At 40.9% G+C, this 25,689-nt stretch overlaps 1 protein-coding gene across 4 annotated transcripts in view; it reads right to left on the reverse strand.

Moving 5' to 3' along the window:
* ATRNL1 (attractin like 1) overlaps positions 1-25,689 on the reverse strand; it is a 999,362-nt gene that overhangs the window by 852,422 nt on the left and 121,251 nt on the right. For all 4 annotated transcript variants that reach the window (XR_012905692.2, XM_075935409.2, XM_075935410.2 and 1 more), the window contains exon 8: positions 5,651-5,906. Coding sequence is in view for 3 of the 4 variants with exons in the window: in XM_075935409.2 (XP_075791524.2) it covers positions 5,651-5,906 (256 nt within the window). In the remaining variant the exon portion in view is untranslated. The remainder of the gene's footprint in view (positions 1-5,650; positions 5,907-25,689) is intronic.

Below are 25,689 nucleotides of genomic sequence, written 5' to 3' on the forward strand. Positions count from 1 at the left end.
TTTGTGGGCACAAAAACAGTCCCTAATTAATTATGCAAATGAAGTGCGGCTATATGCTAATCTGTGCTTCATTTGCATAGGCTTTTGCGCAAGAGAGGTGCAGTGTAGACGTAGCGAAGGAGACAACAAACTAGCAGGGGGGAAATAGAGAGGAAAGCAGATCTTTCACCTAAAATAATTAACTATGAGAACAACAAAACTAAACTAAACTGACTTCACAGAAGGAAAGAGAAAGGGTCAAGTACATCAAGGAAGCGACACTAGTGTATTATGTGGGGCTGAGGCAGTAGAGAAGGAACCGAGGACTGATGCCCACATCTTTCCTAAAGTATGGTGTCCAGAATTGGATACAGTACCAAGTAGACAAGGACAATTACTTCCGGCCTCTGTGTTCTATACATTACTCCCATTAATACACCTCAAAAACATACTAGCCTATTTTGCAACTGTATCACATTGACGACTCATATTCAATTTGTAAGTCCTAGGTCCTTTCCAGCAGTGCTACCTCTTAGCCAGTTTTTCTCCATTTTGTAGTTGTACAATAGATTTGTCTTTCGTAAGTGAAGTACTTGGAATTTGCCTTTATTGAATTTCATCTTGCCAGCTTCAGACTAATTTTCTAATTTGTCAAGCTCATTTTGAATTCTAAACCTATTATTCAAAGTGCTAGCAAACCCTTCCAGTTTGATGTCATATGCAAATATTTTAAGTATACTCTTTACTACAGTGATCACCAACCAGTATATTGGGATCTACTGGTAGATCTTTGAACCTTTGATAGGTGATCCTGACAGGTTTGGCTGGGAGGCTATTAAATGCTTGTACTTCATCTGCCCCTCTCAGCTGTGCCGTGCTGCTCCTGCCATCTGACATGGAGGGGGCACCTCATCCCTGGGAGCCTCCTGCTTGCTGTGCAGGGCCCAGGAAGAAAAGCAGGGGGTGCTGATGTCAGGGTGCCCCTCTCTACACCCTGAACCACATCTCCCCACAGCAGACAGGGTTAGGTATTGAGAGAGTTTGCTGGCTGCTTTTGGGAGTGCTGCAGGGCCAGGATAGGGGTGAGCCTGCCTTAGCCACACTGCACCACCAGGCAAAAGTCACCTGTGGTAAGTAGTGCCCAGCTGGAGCCCGCATTCCGAACCCCGGCCCTAGTCCTGAAGCCCTCTTATACCCAAACCCCTACTCCCAACCTGATTAAAGTGAGTGGGAATGGAGAAGGAAGGATGGAGTGAGAAAGGATGAGGCCTTGGAGAAGGGGCAGGAAGGAGGCAAGCAAGGGTGTTTGGGTTTGAGGTAAATCCTGGATTGCATTTAAATTCAAAAAGCAATCTCACACTTAAAAAGGTTTGAGACTACTGCTTTACTCCATTATCCATTAAATTCACCCCTTCCAGATTGACAGTGAGCCATTGATAGCTATTCTTTCAGAATGGTCTTTCAACCAATTGTGACAAATCATGCTAACTTTTATCTATCACCCTAATATCCTCAAGGTGCTCACCACTATTCCTGCACTGTTTAATAATTTGTTCCAGTACTTCTTCGGGTGTGCTATACCAGTCAGTCTAACTTCAATTCCCTGGGTCATTACTTTTTTTAAACACAGATAATATGTTTGCCCTTCTCTGGTCTGTTGGCGTCTCATCTTCCTCCAGAAGTTCCCAAAGTTAACTGCTAATGATTACAACATTGTTTCAGCTAGTTCTTGAGGTACCCGTCAATTTGAGTACTACTAATGTACTTAACTTTTAAGACTGCAGACTTGAAGTACTTCTAATTTTTCTAAATATTCTTCCATCTGGTTTCTCCCACAGTTGTTAATATTAACTAGGGATGTGCAGGTTTAATCGGTTAATTGATAAGCCTCACCTTTAACCACTGAGACTTACTGGTTAAAGTTAATCGTGGGGGCTGGAGTAGCTCCCCACATGCTGGAGGCAGGCAATTGCTCCAGCCCCATGGAAGGGAAGGAGGGAGGAGGAAAGCTGTACCAGCCCAATGCTGGGCGGGGGTAGGCCGCTCCAGCTGGGCTGGAACACACCTCCCTTTCTCCCCTTTAGTCCATTAACTGGTTAAACAATATGTTTAACCAGTTAACCAATTAAATGGCATTTTACAACTTCAATATTAACTGTGTTGAGTATCTAGTCAGAATTAATCTTTTCAGGGAAGACTCAAGGAAAATAGTTTTTAAATGCCTCAGCATCCTTGTGTCATCAATTATTATCTTTCCTTCTAAACCAGAGGACCTACACTACTTTCCCTTGTCATTCTCCTGTTCCTAAGGTATTTAAAGACCTCTCCCTTTTGTTTTTCAGTCCTTTGCTAGGTATAACTCATTTTGTGCCTTAGCCTGATTTTTCTCTGTACATGCTTGTTAGGGTTTTTTTTGTTTTTTGTTTTGTTTTGGTTTTTTTGCACTTTTCCTTAGCAATTTGCCCATGTTTACACTTTTTGTAGGATTCCTTTTTGATTTTCAAGTCATTAAGAAGTTCCTACTAGAGCAGTAATGGCTTTTTACTATCCTTCCCATCTTTTCTTAACAACGGGATGATTTGCAGATGTCTCTTTAGTATTGTCTCCTTGACAGCTGTCCTGAACTCCTTCAACGCATAGATTTTCCCTCCCAAGAGGGCCTTACCTACCAGTTCCCTTGAGTTTGCTAAACTTGGCTTTTTTGAAGAATCACTTCATTCTTAAAAAAAAAAAAAAAGCAATCTCTTATCAACCAGACAAACCTGTCCTTTTTAAATGATTCCAAAATACTTAAGAAATTTCTTTAGATAGAAAGAGCTTTTTAAAACATCTGCTAAAGCAAAACAACAACATTATATTCACCTTGAGACTCACATTGAGATTCTAAGAAATTTATGAGGTATCACTAACCTAAGGCAAAATAAATTTCCCCGTGGACTAGCCCAGAAAAGCTTTATGGTGCAAGTTAGTAAAACCATCCACACAAGACTCCCCTTCTGAGATTTATAGGCTCCCAAAAAGCTATAACTCTAAGAACAGCAAGGAAGGGCAAAAGGAAGCTCCTTCGCTCCTGCAGTGAGCCCAAAGGCAATCACATCACCTCGAGAGCAAAGATATTCCCACACACTCACACCATGAAAATTTGAGTACACAACATGTCAAGATTCTTAAACACACAATTTATTCTATTTGAAAAGAAAATATTTTTTTCTCAGATATAACTAATTTTAGTTTATCCTAAGCATGGGTGTGTGCAGGAATTGATATTTGATTGTTTATGGAAAGGCACATTCTTTGCCACCACCATATCCCCAGAGGAGCTTGCTCTCCTCGCTGTGGCCCTGGGGCTAGAGAAGTTTTGCTTCCCTGTCGATTGCTGGGAGGAGATGCCCCTACTTGACCCTACATTATGTATGCCCCTGACTGGAAGGAGGGCACTCAAGCAGGAGGAATAGTGTATTTTTCAAAGAAAGTGCAAAAGTACATACTAACTTCATATTAACCTGATTTATGATAAACAGCTGCACAATACAGAAAGAAGCCAAGGGAGTCCCCAGATAATATCAGTTAAAAAGCACATGCTAAAGTCAGTTAACTAGACTGCCACATGATTCCTGATCCAAAGCCTAGAGAAGTCAGGGCCTTTGTACTTAAAGAGATATGCATACCAGAATCCCATATCTGATTACTACAATTTACAGAAAGATGAAGAGAGATAGAAATTGGGTAACTAAGCCCTGGTCTATACTAGCGACTTATTTCAAAATAACTCCCCTTATTTTGAAATAACAAGCAGAGCACCCACACTACCACGCCCACTATTTCGAAATAAAGGGCTGGTTATTTCAGAGTAATAACTCTTGATTTACATGAGGAACAACACTAATTCTGACATAGATATTTCAAAATAGTGGCAGCTATTTCAGAATACAGTAAAACTCCAATTGTCTGGCATCCAGTGGTGCGGCACTCCTGATAGTCCAGCACCAACTGGAACTCAGAAGTGCTCCAGACGGCCGGACAATTGGAGCTCCTGTGAGCCTGACACATGCTCATTGGCCAGGAAAGGGAAAGGGAGGAGAGGGAAAGGGGATTATACCCCTGTGACGGGTCTGCCAGAACCCGCACTGTGGCCGGCCGGGGGGCAGGGAACAGCCCAAGCTGGCCTGTTGCCAGTGGCTGCACAGGGCTATCCCCGCCTCCCTGGAAAATGGCAGAGGGTTCACCCCTCACTGCACCATTCCCCACTGCCCCCACGCCCCTGCAGACCCATTACAGCCCCCCGCCGGAGTACCTCCAGCTACTCTGGCATATCCGATAATCTGGCACCCCCTGGGTCCCAAGGGTGCCAGATTATTGGAAGTCTACTGTAACTACTTCCCAGAGCCATTCAAACTAGCTACTCCCCAGTGCTTCCTGGGGCTCTAAGTCAAGGTAGAGCATCCACATTAATGTAGCCTGCCTCAGACTAATTTGGAAGCTTCCCTGTAGCATAGACATGCTATTTTGAAATTATTATCTTGGGAGTTATTTTAAAATAATTTCCTAGTGTAGACATGCCCCGGGAATTTAAATCAAGACGGTCTAAAGTCAGGTCAATTTCATATTGGACCTGTTTATTTCAATATGAGTGTGTGTCAAGTGGTTGGAAAAGAGTTTGTTAAAAACACCAAGAGCCAGTGTCTGAGGAGAATATAGCATCCATTTGTAAGTGCTGGAACTAGGGCTACTGCCCCTGGCTTGAAGTAGTAATAATACCCAAATACATAGTTTACATCTCAGTATCCCCATTATAAAATGTATTTCAGTACCACTTTATCCACCCATCAATGAAAGCAGCACAATGTCAAATTCTAGAGCAACGTTTCTCAAAGGGTACATCTACATTGCATTCCTCTTTCAAGATAGGAATACAAATGCAGCTGAGCAAAACTGCAAATGAAGCACGGATCTGAATTTTCAAAATACTCTATTTAAAAAAAACGCTGTCTAGATGCAGTTATTTTGAAAGAAAACCCTTCTTTCGAAATAACCCTTACTCCAGTTTAAGGGTAATTTCAAAAGAAGGGTTTTCTTTCTAAATAACCACATCTAGACAGCATTTCTTTTTTTGAAATAGGGTTTTTCGAAAAAGTGGATGGACGCGATTATGCAAATGAAGCCCGGGAAATTCAAATCTGCGCTTCATTTGCAATTTCACTCAGCTGTATCTGCATTCCTCTCTCAAAAGAGGAATGCAATGTAGGCATTCCCAAAGAAGGTCCACAGCCCACTTTGGGTAGGTCACCAGTGGGCCCACACCACTTTGTTTACCTAAAGGGTCTGTAGCCATAGAGCCTCATGGCTCCCATTGGCTCTGGTTCACTTACCTCAATATATGTAAAATTGAGGATTCTTACCTTTATATTACTTTGAATACCCCACCCATGACTGGTCAAGCCTAGTCTACTCCAATATTTCCAATAAAGGAATCAAATTCCACCAGTTCAAAAAAACTGATTTTACAATTAAAAGAAAAAGAAAAAGAGAGAGACTTGGATCCCAAACTTAAAAGCAGCAGAGCTTGCTAAATATATTTTATTCTTCTAAATCTAACAAGTATGTTATCAGTTAAAAATCAAGAAACACAGCATTAATATAGGGCAAAAAGCAAGTATTTAAAAGAACTCACTGATATAGTACTCTTGCACACTGCTTGTGTAGCCATACACTGCAGAGTATCCAAAAATGATGATCATGACAACATCTCTGCTGTTCAAATCTACTATATGTGCTGAGTGACCCTCCACAGCATACTGTTGGCCATGTACAAGTATTGCAGGAATTCTGGAACTCCATGTTTGACTGTTTATGCTGAAGATCCACAGCTCATCAGTGACATTCCCATTATTTGTTTCTATTTTGCCTCCATACATGTAGATGTCTTCCTATTAAATTAGAGGGGGGGAAAGGTGAAGTTAAATATGATCCCATCCAAGCTGCATTATTGGTACACCAGATATACAAGTTTTAAGTGAACAATCTCTTATAAACACTGAAACACAGTCTATGTTCATCAGTCCTGTTTCTAGACGGAGCCTTTTAAGCTAAAGCACTTATGATGTTAAAAGAATAATTCACAAGAAGGAACCCTAATAGAGTGAAAAAATAAGACAAACAAATTTCAAACATGAACATTTCAAAGAAAAATCTTGAGTGTGAAAACTTTCTAGAACATTACAGCTCTCTCTTCAGAATTCTGAAAGATTTTTCAAAGTATCTTTGGAAATTCCAACTTTCTTTCCTGTCCCCTGCAGCATAATGACAGGCTATGATTATACTACGACTTGAGGGGGTTGATGTATAGTTCCCATAGATAGCCTCCTGCTAAGTCTCATCTGCAGTAGCATTGGCAGCGGCAGCGCAATTACAGGTTAGTCACCCTGACTATGTACCCACAGGGTGTGGATGGATGTGTGCTTGAGGCAGCTAGCCTATTCTACCTCTGCAGCCACCCCATTATTTTTTCATGCTAGTCCAATGTTTGCTGGACAGTCACATCTGAGATGAGGTTGTTGGGAAAATTGATGGTTTAACTGGTGATCTTTCTGGATTTTGTTAGTGATTACTTCACTGGAAATGGTATTTGAACCATGTGAATACTAAGCTAGCAAATTCAGAATGTAAGTACAAATCTTAAAAAACTTGTGTGTAATGAAAGTAGGTATTACAGATCATTAGCTATTATTTGAAAATACAATATATTAACATTTCAATTTTCACTACATATTGTTCTATTATTTATTCAGAACACAACATATACAGATCTAACCAACCACTATTCCAAAGCTTGCGAACAGTCTAATCATTAATAATAATTAAACCAAACATGGGTCGAATAAACAAACATTTATAACCCTAAACCAAAGAAAAAAATCTATAGCATTTATGGTGGTTAGAATTTTCTATCTAGATCCTACAATGTCAGGTTTTCAAAACTAGATATTATTCCCATGAAGTCTGATTTACAACTCAGAGTAAATCATTAAAGGAAATAAATGCTTTTAAAAAATTTTCCAGTGCATAATTATCTAAAGAATTAATGCTGATTACACCTGTAAGGGAAGAGAGAAGAAATCCTTTCCAGTTCCCAAATTATGCAGGTTTCTTGCACAGTATGAAGAACTATCAGATTGAAAATAGATTTTTTTATAATGGATTACTTGCAAAAGAAGTTTTACATTAAGAATTATCCTTACATTTTCCTGTTTGCCACCAAGACATGGAGGCATGCAAGTTAATTTATGCTATCTTCCTTTTCCCACCCCCAACTTAGAGGTTAGTGGTGGAAGTGCAGTTTATAGCCATCTTAAGGCTTTGTGGTACCAGAATGGAGACCAAACTTGGCATGTGATCTCAAGTTATTACGAATGCACAATGAAAAGTTCTAAAGAGGAAAACTACAAAATTATATTGATTTTGAAAATAAGATGCCCTTTTTGATGCTATACTACATAGTCTATAAAGAGAACTGCATGGAGAAATCAAATATTTTAACAGTACCCTCAAAGAATACCACTCCTTATATATGAGTGGTAGTCATGCACATAATGAAATACAATAGGAGAGGTTGCAGACACTTAACTGTACTCTTATAATTGTTGTCCTCATTCTTTAGCAATCAGAAACATGAATGAAACTGTGCACGTACAATATTATTTTTGTTATTACAGTAAAACTCCATTAGTCCGGCATCCAATGCTCCGGGACTCCTGATGGTCTGGCACCATCAGGAACCCGGAAGTGCTGGGGTAGCCAGACAGGCTTCCCCCATTCAGCTGCTGCTGAAACTGACCAGCAGCTGAATCGGGGAAGCCAGGAGCAGAGCAGCTGGGGTGCTGCTGGGTTGGTCTTGTAGCTCTGCCCGGGGCTTCCTGGAATCAGCCGCTGATCTGTTTCAGCAGCGGCTGAATCAGGGACCCCTGGGGCAGAGCAGCTGGGGTCCTGCCGGGTTGGTGTAGCCAGACAGGAACCCCACTGTAACATCCATTTTTGCTTGCCTGGAGCATACAGGGTACACAGAGCAGAAGGCCCAGGCTGTGTGACCGTGAATGGCTGTAAACAGAGATATGCCAATTGCTGACCAAGAGGCTGCCAAGGAGTGTCCTTGACTCAAACCCATATTGATACGAACACACAGCCACCCGCGGGGGGAGGAATCTCTCGCACAGTAAAAAAATGTCTAGTACTCACAATTTAGTTCTCTCTCTTGCAAGTGTAAATTAATTTGAAACTTGCTTGTAAGAACTGGCGCCACAAAACGGACCAGTACAATTTGGCATCTTAAGATAAGAAAGAGGATACAGGCCCCCACGGGTATATAGATGGGTCCAGCAGCGCATTTTCTCTGAGTGTCAATCTACCATCTATCTGCTGGTCGGGTTAGGTGTTTGATCTCCCGAGGTTCCAGAGGGGACGCCCACCTCATATTCGTCTTTCCTAGGAATTGAGAGACCGGCCCTGGCCTGACACGCTGGAGTCGAGAGGCACAGAAAGGGGTAAAAATTGTACCTGGATGTGGTCCTTTGTCTTAAGTGTACACATAGACTTAGAGCTCTTTAAAGATTAAGCTGTCACTTGGTACCATTATTTCTATTTTCTATCTTTATTTTCTTTGTAACCATTTTTAAAATCTGTATTTGTTAACAGTTAAGAAAGAGAGCAATAGCCATTGTAACCATATGCTTTTATAAGTCTTTTAATAAACCTGTAACTGTTTAAGCTTTAACCTGACTCCTTCAGTTGCTGTAATAGAACCAAGCACAATTTAAAAGAACTTCAGCCGGTCATAAAGGGACAGGCATAGGAAGAGCTTGGGCGTTTGGATCTGTGTCACTCCCAGGTGACAAGATCCGTTGGGGCACCTTTTCAGCCTTTCCTAGGCTGCCCGCTGCGAAGGAACTCTTGTGTTCTAGCAGCTAAAATCTAAGGTGTGACAAGCTCTTCCTATATAACGGGGCGTCTGTTGGCCTGCTGGCCACCCTCTGCGATGGGACCCCGGTCCTAGCAGTAAAGACACGGACGTTAAACCTTTTCTCGGAAACATACACACACACACTGCCCTGACCGTCGGCTGACAGTTGGTCCCGCAGCCCCGAGGGACAGCGCTACGGGATCAACCAGGCAGTACCCCAGCTGCTCTGTCCCAGGCGTCCCCAAGAGCAGCTGGAGTGCTGCTGGGTTGGTGCCGTAGCGCCGCCCCTCGGCAGTGCGGGACCAACCCGGCAGCACCCCAGCTGCTCTATTGCAGGCATCCCCGATTCAGCTGCTGCTGAAACTGACCAGCAGCGGCTGAATCAGGGACGCCTGGGGCAGAGCCGGACTATGGTAAGGGGGGGCTCTGAGGGATCTGGGGTGGCATCGCCTCCCACCCCACTCCAGACCCCTCATAGCCCCCCCCTTCTGATAGTCAGGCATATCTGATAATCCGGCACCCCGGGTCCTAAAGGTGCTGGATTATCAGAAGTTTACTGTACTATTAAAGATTCCATGAGAAACTGAAATAAAAAGATGTTTTAAAGGTTTTGTTAACAAATGCAACAAATTTAAATAAGTGATCTGCTCAAACAGTCATTCAAGAAATTATTACTCCTTCCAAAGAAGAGAAGTCTGGAATATAAATTTACACAATTTTTGATTTCCTTAAGCTATCTTTCCCATGTTTTAAATAGTATTTCAAATTCAGGAAAAAAGCTGATAAGCTAACCACCTGGAGTTTAGAAATGAAATATTTAGGTTATTTTCATAGTCAATAAACTATAGCAGCAAACATGAGGTAAAAATTTCGTTGGATAGCTATTGAAAGAAACACAGTCTTTGAGAAAAAGGAGTTCAGATAACTGTTAAAAGGGCAATGTTAGCAACCCCCCTCTGAATTATCTGGTGCCCAAATAAAAACAGAAAAAGATGAATTAAACCATCTTGCTCTTACATTTCCAAGTGCCATATATCTTGACTGTAAAGAGATTAACAGGTGGTATGATATTATCATCAGACAGGTAAGATAAAACCTGTTCAACACATTGAAAAATCAGTTCATGTGGAAAGTAAATGGCTATACTTGAAAAGAAGGCATATAGTAGCATCCTCTCAGGAGGAATCCTCTTGTTCTGTTCCCTGTCTTCTGGGCTGTTTTTCTTGTCAAATATGGAGGAAACAAAGCTTTCTGGAAGTTAGATAAAACTTTTATAAGGAAAAAGTCTATTATGAAAGCCATTTTCAAAGCAATTAATTGCTTCAAACAACACTGACTAAGAATCGCAAACATTCAAAGCTTAATCTTCCGGTATAAAATACTTCACTGTTGAGACAATGCTAGACTTGGGTATGCCCATAGCAACTTAATAAGAAACACTGAAATGTTATCAATCTACTTGCCTTTGAATATCAAAGAGAAATCTTAGATCAGCAATCATTAACGCATGTATTTGTAGTAATAAAAATCAAGAGTAGATGCTAAGTGCATTTGTCTATATTTACCTGTATCTTATAAGAATTTTAACAAAGAAATCAGATTTTCCTGCAGATGTTAATTTCCTTTCGTGTCTTAATAGCCCTATATTATGTATGCAGATGATTCCGTTAACCTTAAAATCTAAAATGTAAATTATGGCAGGAGCTAATAATATTATTGATGTTGTCTTCAGCTTAATTACCTATGCTATAATGAACTGTCTTAACAGTCTGAATGGCTAATTGCCTTATGTTAATAAATACAACTAATTTACCTGTGTGTGCATAGGAAATAAAAGATTAGTTTTAAAGCAACAATCTGCACCACCTATTCTTCATGGGGAAAGGTCCTGCTGTGACAACTGCTGTCAAGAGCCTTCTCAGCTTGTTAGAAGATTATAAAGAAAAAGCTCCAAGCTCGATTCTTTTTTTATCTCGGGTCTGCCTAAACTTTAACAGGAAAGGTCTAAGCCACAAGACTCGGGATTTACCCTGGAATTCTCATGGAAGAATTTGAACATCAAATTTGAAACACTGTATCTGGACTGCCTACTGGATTATAAACTTTAAAAGCTATTCCAGAAAGACTTTTTCAAATAAAGCAGCTCACCGTTTCTGCTATGAAACTTTTCACATCTGTATGTATATTGATCTCAGTCACTGCAACTCTCATCTTTTTTCCTTTTATTATTAAAACATTTATAGTTTAATTTATAAAGGACTGGAACCTGCATAATTATAGGGCATCATCTACAACTCATATTGACCTTAGGATAGTAGGGTGGAAATTGTTGAAATCCCAGGGGAATTCCTCAAGGACCTCTTGCCCATAGGTCCAGATGATGAAGATTGCAGCCAGCCAGAGTAAGTCTAAGGTCTGACACTGGGTTCCCAAAGTACAAAGGACGCTACACCGGTATCTGTCAAATACAAGGGCTACGTCTAGACTGGCCCCTAATTCCGGAAAAGTCATGCAAAGCAGGTAAGTCAGAATAGGGAAATCCGCGGGGGATTTAAATATCCCCCGCGGGATTTAAATAAACATGTCCGCCGCTTTTTTTCCGGCTTGGGGAAAAGCCGGAAAAAAGCGTCTAGACTGGCGCGATCCTCTGGAATAAAGCCCTTTTCCGGAGGATCTCTTATTCCTACTTGAAAGGAATAAGAGATCCTCCGGAAAAGGGCTTTATTCCGGAGGATCGCGCCAGTCTAGACGCTTTTTTCCGGCTTTTCCCCAAGCCGGAAAAAAAGCGGCGGACATGTTTATTTAAATCCCGCGGGGGATATTTAAATCCCCCGGGGATTTCCCTATTCTGACTTACCTGCTTTGCATGACTTTTCCGGAATTAGGGGCCAGTCTAGACATAGCCCCGTAGTTTATTTCTTGGAAGCTAATAGCTGTGCCCCATAAATGGCAGAACAATATAACAAAGAAGCGGCATATCTTACGTCCCTTCCTGCAAGCCTGGGACTCTGGACAGGCTGTGGACGAAGTGGGAGGTTGTCTCAGCTTCCGAGGTGCCAGTATCCAAAGCCCATCGGTGAAGTCCAATTTGCTAGGCACTGAGGCAGCCTTAAATGCAGTTTCCCTGCTCTGTTTGGCAGTTTGGAAATTTCCAGGGCTTACTCATTAGTGCTGATGTAGAGCTTAGCTGTTAGTTATTGATCTGGTTCTGATCTGGATCTTCTTGTCCTTTGGCCCTGTTTACATGATCAGTACGTTAAGGTAAACAGAATTGTTTATGCTTTCTTGCCCTTTATCCTTATTTCATACTTGTTCTTGCTATACTGGCAACAATGCTTATCTTAAGTGGTGTATGTTCCCAAAGACTTGCTTCTGGCTCATCAGATACAGGGAAAAGGGAAAAGTGGGGAAAGAATGCAGGCCTCACCACTCCTAAGCTAGCACGTACAAAGTTCTTCCGCAATTGACCACTACAAAGATGTTATCAATACAGTGAACTTAAAAGAGGGGCACTAGCCTATGAACGCTGAAAAAGCATTGTTCTAAGTCAGCCATGAAAAGTTGGCATACAGTGGGGTCATGTGGGTACCTATAGCAGTGCCACTGACTTGAACATATAAATCATCCCTGATATGAAATGATTGTGGGTGAGGACAAAGTCATAAAGTTCAGCTACCAGCTTTGCAATGACATCGTTGAGAATGCAGTGCCTGACATCAAAGGGCATATCTACACCAGGAATTTATTTTGAAATAACTTTTTTCAAAATAATAACTCCTGAAATAATAGTTTCAAAATAGCGTGCGCACACTACGGGGAAGCCTCAAAATTAATCCAAGGCAGGCTCTATTAATGTGGATGCGATCCCTCGACTTAGAGTCTCAGGAAGCACTGAGGAATAATTAGTTTGAATTACTAATTCAAGTAGTTATTTTGAAATAGTGGCACTGGAGCGTTCACACTACCATTATTTTGAAATTAGCATTATTCCTTGTAGAAAGCAGGAGTTATTATTTTGAAATAAACAGCCAATTATTTCAAAATAATGGCCTTTGTAGTATGGATGTTCCACTCGTTATTTCAAAATAAGGGGAGTTATAAGACCAAGGCAAATAGTCCATCTCATATGGAATGTTGGTGTAGAGACCTTCTACATCCATAGTGCCCAGGATGGTATTTTCTGAACAATTACCAATGGATTCTAGTTTCCTCAGGAAATCAGTCATGTCTCAAAGATAGCTAGGAGTGCTAGCAGCATAGGGCCTGAGAGGAGAGCCTACATATCCAGCCAATCCTGCTGTAAGAATGCCAATGCCTGAGATGATGGGGCATACAAGATTTCTCGGTTTATGGATTTGGGGTAGCAGAGAAAATACCCCTGGTCAGGGCTGTAGGGGTGTGTCTGTGTAGATTCATTCCTATGTTTCTTCAGGGAGTTTCTTGTGTAGATAGAATCGTTTCTTTTGGTATTAGTCAGTAGGATCAGAGGATAGTGGCCTATTCAATAGGGTGTTGGACATTTGCCCAGCAGCTTCCTGTTCGTAATTTGACTTATTTATGATGACAATGGCACCTTCTTTGTCAGCCTTTTGTGATGGGATGCAGTCACAGAAGACCCTTTGGGGCTGCTTCCCCGTATACTGATAAAGCCACTGACACTTGCCACCTTGCTCTCTGGGGCTTCTCACCACCCTGTTCTGCTGGGTCAGATCTCCTAGTCTCCCATAGCCAAGACACAGAGATGAAATCGCTGTCCCTGCTCCCCAAATGCAGACTTCAAGTCTGAGGAGAATGCAGTTTCACGCACAGCATCCAGGAAATCCACTCTCCAAATGGGATCAGAACCCCAAATAAATCATTCAGGCAAGCCCCCTTTGACAATGAAAGGAGGATGTACACATTGATTGCTACCCCAGGTAACAATTATTTACACCAGGTTTGATAGTAAATAAGTGATTTATTAAGTACAAACAGTAGGATTTAAGTGGTAACAACTGAAAACAGACACACAGCAAAGTAAATTATAAATTTAAAATAACAGAAAACATGTAGCTAGTTCAAACACATTAAAGCTTATTGCAAACTTACCCTTAAACTTTTCTTATTTCAGATAAACCTCCAAGCCAGGGAAAATCTTTTTCCCCAGGGGTCCCGGAGTCTTTGGTTTATTCTCTCAGGAGTGTCATGCCGGCCAAAAACCAAGAAAACTTTGCATGTTAAATAGCCTTCCATTTGGGAATTTTTTGTTTCTACATTCTCCCCTTCAACGGAAAATTACCTGGTCAGACCCTACCATTCAGGGTTGTCATATGTCTTCCTAAGACCAACCACTGCTTAGACTTAAAGAATAAAGGAGATTGTTTATAGGTGATTACCCAGAGTTAGTGCACAGCTGGGCACTTTTGAAAACGACACCGTTTCTCTTTTAAAAAGCCTCCAATTATTAAATGTTGCATTTGACATTATGTCTAATATCCAACAAAGAAGGGATTGAACTTTCCTCCAAAAGTCATCATATTAAACAGAAAACAAAAATCTTCAGAAACTCATGAAATAGAAAGCATGCTTCAATATAACTTAACATACTTTAATACAGTCCCTACGAACAAAGCTGTCATTCCACACAAAATGGAAATGAAATTGACTTCATTATGAAATACCATAGCTATCACTAAAAAACAGTTGAATAATCCATGAATTAAATCTCAAGAAATATCCACTTTTAAAAAAATAGGTTATCCATGTTTTCAACATTTTCACTAGGACAGTATTAAAGTATCTGAGGTATTACCTACTTAAAACAATTTTAATTCCATAAAAGAAAGTAAAGTGAAAGATAAATCATAATTAGTTTTGTGGAACTAATAGCTACAACATTATTTTAATATTTTGGCCAACCACAAACCCACATTTCTGAAGAAAAATTCTTACTGAATTTCACTGATATGATATGTAAAGTTGACATTCGCTTACAGAGTAGTTGTATTTTGATTCTACATCATGGTTATAGACACTACATGCCGCCGCCACCACTGCATTATACCAATTTTCTCATATGCTTTAACAAGCATGAATATGATTCAAAAAATATTAGCACCCAAGAAAATCACAGATAGATATTAAAACTAGTGCTCCCTGATGCGATGAAATATACTATCACAAATCTCCTCACAAATTAATATTTCCTCACACATCACATCAATTACTTTTTACTGAATGACAAATTACTCCATTAAAAAAAACTATTCTGCGACACTAGCTTATGTGTACCTAAGATACCTATTATATGTATTTTGTGGATTCCAAAAATTCCAATTATTAACACAACATGTAAATTAATTACTTTCATTAGATGCATACTGTGATGGTTTTAATATTCTTCCTATACACATATGAAAGCACTTGATATTTGTTTTATTCTGTTCTATTTTTTTAATTTTCAATCTCATAGATGAATAATTTACTTAATATTTTTAAATGTTTGCTCTCAATGCTCAAAAGAAAGAATTGTACTTCCCTATTCTCTACCCCCTTAAGCAGCAAATAAGGATCAGAAAAAAAGCAATGTGACTTTTAATTTGTCAAACATTCTCTGAATCATTGCATGGAGACACGCACTAGAGAGATACTGAAATTACTATAAAAGACAAAATGATCAATTATATAAATCTCCTAACCTTGCACTGTGCTCACTCAGCAGACCTAATATTGATGAATGACATATGATTGGAGGAACAAAGTATTTTTAGAAGTGTCAGTTATGAAGTAAAGTTGTACAATCTGTCATTAGCTCTTGTTAATACCTCTGACATCACAAGGAAATGGCGCAAAGGTTAGCGTGCCGGGATGGTAAATGGAAAGGAAATAAGAAACTTTATTTTTTGTAGAACTCCCTTCACTATTCACGTTACCAACGGGTAACAAAATTTAGACTCAATGTTTTAGTTGATGTAATTCACATCACAGAAAATCAATTATTACTTAAAAATGAGTATACATACCACTCCATAATATTAAGTATTAGATCTCTATTCTAGTAGTTTTAAAAATATTGGGAATCTCAGTAAATAAATTGAAGGGCTATTGTTTTTTAATTGACCTATTAATTGAAAATAAAGCTGTCTCATTGAAATGCATCCAAAAATAATAAAAACACTGAAAACTATGTTTTTCTAGTTCTGGAAGACAAAATTTTGCTTTCAGGAACAGACATGTTGTGTCTTCTGTTTTGACCAGGAGATTGTTTTTAGCTGTTTGCCCCTATTTTCTTGTCTAGATGCTTCAATTTCCTGCTATGAAGAGGGGAAGAGACTCTGTCGGCTGTATATTTATAGATAAACAAGATCACTCTCTGCTAAACCTCTATAATTATGCTTCCAGCCAAGAAGATTCTGATACAGAGATGAAGCCTAGAGTGCATAGTTCACCAATCCACTTGTTACCATAAACTCAGCACAATGGCTACAATACTGGTCTCTATTCTAATCATCTCCACATGACTACAGAGGCCTATAAACAGAAACCAGGAGTCCTACAACAAGGACAAGAGTTCTCCTCTCTCAGCCAGGGAATAGCAGGTAGAGGCAACCACAGTGTTCCCCCTACTACTACCTTTATCCTGACATGATATGGATGACCAATTCATTCTGTGTCTTGTACACAGGGTTTGGATGTATGCAGTCTGGATAAAACTTCTGCTAAGTTAATACTGGTAGGTTTGGCAGAGGTGATATCCCTTAGCCATGGGAGACTGCACATCTTTATCATCTCAGACTCTGAATTTGGTAATCTTTCTGGTCCTCATTTGCTTCTGGATATCCAGAAAATTGCAGTGATCTTTTATCTTTATGTACTCTTGGCCAACATTTTTCTTCCAGATTCATAAATGTTATCCATCTTTTATTACCTCTCACTGGATTACGCCAATGTACTCTCTATAAGGCTGCATGTTGAGACCACTGAAACACCAGCTAGTGCAGAGCGTGGCTTCCTACTTAACAACTGATGTGTCTCATCAGTAAGGCTAGGATTTTGTCATGTTTATTTTTAGTAAAAGTGAAGGACAGGTCATTGGCAAGAAAGAAAAATACATGGAAATGGTGACCCATCTGTGACTTTTACTAAAAGTATCTGACAAAATGGGGAACTGAGGTACCCTATAGCTGCCTTGCGGCAGGTGCTATGGTAATCTCAGAGCTGCAAGGTCCCCAAACCACAGCTTGGGCATTGGACCTGCAAGGGCCCCAACCACCTGTGGCTCAGAGAGGTGGGGAGCCTCCATCTACAGCAGCTAGATGCTATGAGATACAGCTGCTATCTGCAATTCTAGGGCTCCCACTCCACATGCAGCAACTGGGAGTTGCTGAGTTCCCCCACCATCCATGGTGGCTTAGAGCTCTGGGGTACTTCCACACCCATGGTTGGGAATAGTAGGAGCGCCTAACCCTGCAGCAAGTGGGTGTTATGGGAGCTCCCCACTACCTTTGATTCTGGGGGTCCTCCAGTTCTCCAGCAGCCAGGAGCTACAGGATATCCCACCACCCACAGCAACCAGGAGCTCAGAGGCTCCCCCTGCTACCCATAGAGCCCAGGAGCAGTATTACCCCACAGCTCCCTGCCCCCACCGGCAGCAGGAGGCCCTGCATTTCCTTGCCACCACAGTCTGAAGTCATGGAGTCTATGACTTCCGCAACCTATGCTACTAAACTATAGCCTTCAGCATCCAATGCCCTCCACATTACTCTGACTTAAAATGTCAAGTGTTAGTTTTGCTTATACAAACCTAAATTAATTGAATCCTAAATATCTCAATAGGTTACATTTCACTTCATGAGATATTGTGGCAGGCGTGATGCAAACAGAAAGGAACTGGAGGGAGAACATATTAAGCAAGGCATCTCTTTGACCCTTAACTAGAAGAATGAATGGAAGGAAAAGTTTGGTGGCAAAGCTTTTGAGTTGGCAAGGGGCCAGAAGGACTTTTTAACCAGGTATCAGCCCAATTTTTCAAACAGTCTTTGAGATGTGCTGCATGTGTCCATTCCATTACTGGTATTTGTGCCCCAAGCACAACTAGCAGAAATGTTTCCATTAACAGTATCCATTGGGTCGATTTTAGCAGTCTGGGCACTTATCTCATGATCTCAGTATAAGGGCCTGCCAACCTTTGATTTCTTCTTACCCACCAAAGAAGGGATGGAGAGAGGGTTTTGCAATGGATGTGGTGATGTTGCATCCAATGTTCTTTATGAAATTATGCTTATGAGTAGGAATATGATACAACTTGAATATACTTTCACCAAAACACTTCATGTAACATACTTTAAATAGTTATAATCTGCTAAATGTGTATTCTTTTTTGTGTGCATGTATCATTTCTGCATTTGAAATTGGAAATATGAAGTATAAATCTGTTTAATAATCTAGACATGCTAACTGAGGGCCATTGGTAGTCTTCAAGAAGCTTAATTGCTCAGTACTCAGGTCAATGATCTTGCTTTTCCTGTAAGCCTGAGCTATGGTGGGTCCTGCCAAGACACGTCACCAGGTCACCTGATGCTGCATCTCATTTTGGATGCTATCCACTGGAGGTGTGTAAAGCTTAAACTGAACACAAATGATGCCCACCTTTGGCAATAGGTATATAAAGGTGGGAAATCAAAAAATAGGGGTGGTGTCCAGACTCCAGGACATCCCTGTTTATCATCTTACACAGCAGTGTTATTTCATAAGTGATATTATTCTGAAATAATACAGTCTGCGTCTACCCTGCAAGCAGTCATTTTGACATAATGTCAAAATAATGTCAAGCTGGAGGACTTCTTACTCCGACTCCTGTAACCCTCATTTTACGAGGAGTAAGGGAAGAAGAGTGCTCACTCTCGGACTTCCTGCTGCATAGACAGTGCCAAAAGCCAAAATAAGCTCTGTTGATCTTAAGCTACACAATTGACTTAGCTCAATTTGTGTAATTTATTTCAGCTTAGCCCTGCTGTGTAGATGTACCCTATGATGGTTGCAGCAACCACCTGGAAATGAACATTAAGAAGGATTGAGCCCAAGTTGGGAAGGAGCTTGTAAACAGAGGGACACAATGAAAAAAGACAAACTGACAAATCAGCTACATAGAACTTTTATTTATGCTAAAATTCGACATGTTGTGAATGGGCCTTAATCGAGATGATAATTATCTTACACATTACAAAGATAGCCTCCACACCTTTTGATATTCATAGTGACCACAGATTACCACTTATCTGACTGTTACAGCAAGCAATTTCCTCCTTCCTTGTCACTCCTCTGCCCCTCGCCTCCACCTTCTGTTCTATATACTGATTTGTCAGTTTGTCTTTTTTCATTGTATCTGTCTGTTATATAATGGTCATGCCCAGGGCTCGTCGAACCGTGGCAAGCCCCACTCGCCAGCCATGCTGTCCGGCGATCTGCACATGCACAGATTGTTCTGCACACGCGCAGATCGCTCAAACCCGGCTCTTCCGGATTGCAATCTACTCGCCACAGGCGAGTAGATTGCATTATTTGTCGAGCCCTGGTCATGCCAATTCATTTTCAGAATATGATCTGAAGAAGTGAGTCTGCCCCACGAAAGCTCATCACCTAAAAAACTATCTTGATAGTCTTTTAAGTGTTATATAACTGCTTTTTTTTGTTTTACCGAGATCAGACTAACACGGCTACCTCTCTGTGACTATATATATTTTTGTTATCCTCTAAGGTGTCACAGGACTACTTGTTTTTAAGGTTACAGATTAACACGGATACCCCTCTGAGATTCTTTAAATAGGAAACATGTAAGCTTTGACAAGACTAAGTATAGCTACCAGAAAGAGACAGGATCTCTGATCTGGGGGTATACAGTCTCCAGACCCTTTAGGAACCTGATCACAATGTCACGGGGAGAAAAAAAGCAAATGGTTGTCAAGCATGGGATGAAAAGCTAATACGGCTGTCAGGTACACAATAAGCATGGAAAGGACAAGCCCCTGTTATCCCAAAAAGACTAGATAGTCCAGGATAAGTTTCTTAGAGGTTGCAGTAGCGAGACTCATCATCGTGAACACCAGGTGGACAATCTGTTCCATTTTGCTGGGGAAATGTATTTTATTTGATATTGGTGGGAGGGAGGCCAGGATTTGCCAGAGAGTTTTTAAGGGGCCACTCTGGGTTGGCCTGTTAAAGAGTAAGACCACCCAATTCAGAAGTTCTTGGTAAGGCCAGTGGTCATCCATTATCCTTGGGCTCTCCCCATGCATCACTATGGCCTCATTTGGAGAGGATGATGAGAAAACTAACAGCAGCTGGGGTGCCTCAATTGGTGCCTCAGTACTAGTCAGAATCCAATTTCTCTCTCATGGTTCTGTGCCATGCTCATGCCTTGCTCAGAACCTGAGTGCAGTTCTAGGGTGTCCCAGCACAATGCCTACAGTACCCTGGATTCCCAAGACAACTGAATAGAACCATCTAGAAGGGATCGCTTGTGATGATGAGAACACCCAGATTCTAGAACCACCACTGCATGGTGCCTCATGGTGCCTGCATGGTACCCGGAACCAGGAGGTGCTGATGAGCTGAGCACTGTAAATCAGTAGAAGTTGCCTGGAACAGCACGGTCATCTGCTTCAGTGCCAAGAACATGCTTCCTCCTTTGAATCAGATGAAGAAAGAGGAGTGCTGTGGTGACCAGGATGGGGCCACCTCACTGAGTGCCTGCAAAGTCCACCTGGAGTACCTCAGCGCTAACTTCCTCTTAGATAGCTAGCATGCTAATCTAGCCATAGGTGTCAACTCTCTGCCAGTTGGTAATAGCAAGTCTTGACCCTCTGGGGAGCCCAGGACCAGCAGAGACATAATGTCTCAAGTGGCTACAAATACTTCAGGTTTTGAGACACCATGAATAGCATGTTCTGGTCTTGGGGTAGTGTCATGGGATCTGCTGCACCAGTACTGTAGTCACTTCATGGTCTGGTGGTGAACAGGTGACCAACACAGGTCTCAGTCTGTCCCTGTGGCTTCTATCCTTTGGCTCCAGATATTTTTTTCTTCAATACCAGCATGGAACAACAGTGCCTGGGAGCTTGAGGATGCAAGTAGCTCAGTCCTTCTGGATATGCAGTTTAAATCTGGCAACAATCCTTCCTATGAACTTCCCCCAGAAACCTCAGGTAGCTCGAGTGCTGGTTGATCAATGGCACAGACCTGTTACATGCATTACAAGGTGTGAATTCTGGTAACTGGTGTGTGCGTTGGTATTGGGACTAAGGATGCTCCACTGTGTAAAATGGAATTGTCCTGTTTAAATTATCTAAAACTACTATAAAGTATCTAACAATTACTAAACTATTTACAGTGAACCCCAAATAGAGAACCAGTAAGGAAAGAGATTTCCTAAATTACCAATGTTCCAGCAACCATCAAAGGCAATAAGAAGGAAATGAAGGAATTTATACTGATGTTAAGAGTGAGCAACACAAGAGGGTGCTAGAGCTGACCCAACATATGCTCCTAAGGGAAAAAAATTCCAGCATTTGTACTTGGGAAGCGCAAACACCGACACTGGAATGAACACGTGCAAGCACTAGAAGAAGAACTAGTATTTGAATTGCATATATGTTAAATATATTGAAAGAAATAAAAAAACCAATTACATAGAAAAGTATTAACTATACATTACCTGCTTTAGGCCTCCTGGAAATGATTACCAAAACATTATACTAACAAACTAATAAGAATATAACAATGAACTGAATTTTGAAAAAAATCTCAGCCTTGTATAGCAAAAAACAAACTATCAACAATTGAGGTCTACTGACTTGATGAAAAACTTTTAATAAATCAGCTGTGTGCCAATAAGATACTTGTCTAACCTCTGTATTGTATGTCTGTGACAGTTCATTTATTTGGCTCTCAATCACTTCTGAGATACTGCATACAGGTTGCACCTCTAAAATCCAGGACTCTCTGGTCCAGCAACGTCCATGTTCCAGAAGGACCACGGATATTGCTGAAGCAAAGAGCCCCGGCTGGCTAGGTTCAGGTGCTGGGCTGGTGGTGGGGGGCGCGGTACCAGTGGTATCAGAGCCAGTGTGGTGGGGAGCATAGCCCCACCTTTCAGCACAGCCCCGCCTTTGAGCACAGCCCCAGTGGCAGTGGGGAGTGCAGCCCAGAGGCAGCAGGGCTGGCAGGGAGCTGGCAGCACAGTTCCTGCCAGGCTGGCATAGCGGAGACCTGCTTAGGTCCCAGTGGTGTCAGACCAGGGAGGTCCCACCTGCAGATAAGAGAAGCCAGTTTGAAGATGTAACTGAAAGATGTGCAGAATTAAACCATGTGATTTGTGACTAAATCTTGCTGTCAGAGATTAATGTGAAAGTGAAAAAAGACCTTTGAAGCATCACTTAAGAGTTCTGAAGTAAGTATATTAGCTTCCATAAGTGTATGCATACATAAAATGGCTAGAATGAACCACATGATAAAATAATTTTGTCTAACTGATAGTAAAGTTAATGAAGAAACTACTTACTCCTTTTTTAATTCTAGGAAAAGCTCTTGATCATATCACTGAAACCATATTTGAAGAGTTATATGGGCTCAACATCGATAGCAACAAATAAGAACACAGCAATCAAGAGAATTAGCTTTCTCTGATAAAACCTTAGTTGGTAAATTAATATAATCTGGAGTGGAAGAGAGTGAAGAGAGTGTTTCTGCAAGTGTCAAATTGACTGACTTGGATGCTGAAGTTCTTGGTCTATACAAAGAGCAATATTACTATAATCAGCCTTACATCCCTCTACCAATGAGCTTCATCAGAATTCAATCAATGCCCATTCAGTCTTTGGCAGTCTTAAAAATGCCAACAGTAGTATCAATTATGATGGCAAATTTTGTAATGTGACTACCAGATCACCAGAAATTGAAGTCATATCACTAACCACATATTCATTTTCTGTGAAACTACATTTTATTTTATCCTTAGGGGGCATGCAATAAAATATTGTACTGTCTAGCTTTGTCCTCCAAAACCTCTCCCCTTTTTCATCATTTAGCAAAGCCGTGCACATTTATTTCTCTAGTGTCAGAAACTGTTACCTCAAGGCTCTTAATGATTTGTTTTTCTTCTAAGAATGCCTTCCAAGTCTGCTGATTTTTTTCTAGTATTGAGATGCTTGGAACTATATTCAGTATTTTTTATGGTGATGTATTAAAGCCAGGCAGAGAGAGGCAAATAACTTTCCAATAGCCAGTTTGGTCGTAAGAAGAGGTGTTTAAGGTAATGCCATGTAACAATTTAAATGGGGCTAAAAGCAAGAATGCTTCTATGCTCTCTTTTCCTGCCTATAAATGCATAAAAGCGTCTAAGGCACTTTATATAACTAAACATCCATCAGAGTCTTCTGATATTTTTACCTCCAGAATGAAAATGTTCAGTACTTCAACTTTAACTAAAGTAGCTTTCTAAGAAACGGCATAGTAAGTTATTTCATTCTCCACAGAGTCAATTATATAGCTTCAATTTACTTTGCACCACAATCAAGCTACACTGGCTTCTATGCTCTCACTTTGGTCTCTAGTAAGACTTTAAAATCTCAGGAGTTCAAGTTTAAAACTTAATTTAATCTCTTCTCTGTGTGGATATTTTTGTTCTTAAATAAGAACTGTTATACAATGACCAGACCACAGCTCAAAGCTGCCACCTCTAGGTACTGTATTATGTTCTTTTGCAATAAAATATGTTCCTGTTCAATTTCTTGAAGGTCTCAAAAGGTAAAACATCAAACTTTGTCCTACAATAGTTTTAAAATGTTTTTTAAAATGTGTAATTTGTTAAGATTGTTCAATTGAAATTCTTTCATTTTGACACATGTGGATACTCTTTTGGCCCTTATTCCTTTCACAATTGATGGAATCACAACTGACTGTGCAATAATCTGTTTTATACTGCTGGTTCCCTGAATAATATCTTCTCAGATGTGTGCCGACAGCTCTCATGATCATCATCATGAGCTGTATGTTCATACTGGTGTTGAAAAGATCCCTAAATTATCTTTTATTACACTAATTATTAGGGGTGTTAAATATCAGGTAACTGAATAGTCATGTAACCACATGAATTCTTAATACATGACAATTTTTAGTCCCCGGGGGAGGGGCTGACAGCCATTGCACTCTGGCATCACTCCCAGGGAGCCCTGTGCCATCAGCGGGAGCCAGGCTGCAAGGGGAGACAGTTTAAAAAACAGCTCCCCGCACAGACTGGCTGCCTGCCGCCTCATGTTGCTACCTCTGATACAGGAGCAGCACCCTGGGGTGGCAGCTGCCCCTGTCTGAAGGGGTCCGAGCTCCCCCTGGTCAGAGGCTGCTGCAAGGGGCAGGAAGGAGGGAGATGGGGGGAAGCTGCTGTGAAGCAGCCTCTGTTTGCGGTGGCCCAGACTGGCTGTGGACAGAGGCTGGTTCAGCAGCAGCCCCTGTTTGCGATGGTCCAAGCAACCTGCGGACAGCAGCTGCTGCAATGGTAAGGGGAGGGAATGATTGAGGCAGCAGCACGGGGAGAGGCAGGAGGTATTGCGGAACCAGTGCTGAGGGAAAACAGTTCTTAAGTCAGCTGCTCCCAGCACTGCCTCCTGCTTTCTGCTTCTCGCCTCTGATACCGAGGCAGCAAGAGGGCAGAATACATGTAGTTGACAAGATTAACCGATAAGAGTAGGATTATTGATTAATCGTACAGTTGACTACACACTGACTTCCCTAGTAATTATTGCTTTCTAAAATTTTCTAATTATTGCTGGTAAAAGAATATTTAAAATAGATGCAGACTGCTCTGAAATACCCCAAGAAAAAGTATTCCTAGAGTGAAATTTAAAAGGTTTAAATTATTTAAGAATTTATTAAATCTCATATTACTAAAGTAGTCACTATTTAAAACAGTGGTGGACAAACGCACCCTCTCTCTGTTCCCTTCTCCTATGTCTCTTGGCCCTGGAGTCTGCCACTTACTACTACTCCTTCTCCCCCTCCCCCCCAAAATGTAGTGCAAATAAGTGGATTCATGGCACTCTGAAAGCACTGGGAGGGAGGGAAAGGAGAAGTAAGTGCAGGGCTCCAGTGCCCCAGTATATGAGAGGTATGGGGGAAGGGAGCAGAGAAGGAATACGCTGGTGGCATGCATGTTGCCCACTACTGGATTTCAATCTTGCAGCCCACTGACACAAAGGAAGGCTACTCACACAACCCACTCACTAGCCTTAGCTGCTCATTACTGATCTAAAAATTCACACTGGCCAACAGCAGTGATGATAGGGGATAATGGTTAGAAAGTTTTGACTTAAAAATAAAACATTTACTGAAGTTGTCTTATGCCAACTGAACTGGGAACACTTCTGTATATCAGGGCTAAATTCAAGGTTCTTTGTTTCCTCCTCAAGAGCCAATGAGACTGCGAACACTGAAAACTTTTCAGAATTACACTACATTCCCTAAGTACCATGATACTTTAAAAGCAGGAGATGTCTCAAACTACAGCCCAAGAAAAAATATTTTAAAATTGTGTTCATTTATAAGTAGCAACTGTGCATCTCTATTAATGTAAACATGAATTTGACTTCAAGAAATTACCACATCAGCTTTCATCTCTGGGACTTAGTTGATTTATTTCTCAGGGATTCTGACATTAAAGCAAGATTAACATTTCACCTATAAAATCTTACAGTTCATACTACTACTAAAATTGCACTTTTTGTTTG

Source organism: Pelodiscus sinensis, chromosome 8, assembly GCF_052426305.1.
Source record: "Pelodiscus sinensis isolate ZL-2025 chromosome 8, ASM5242630v1, whole genome shotgun sequence".
Classification (NCBI taxonomy): domain Eukaryota; kingdom Metazoa; phylum Chordata; order Testudines; family Trionychidae; genus Pelodiscus; species Pelodiscus sinensis.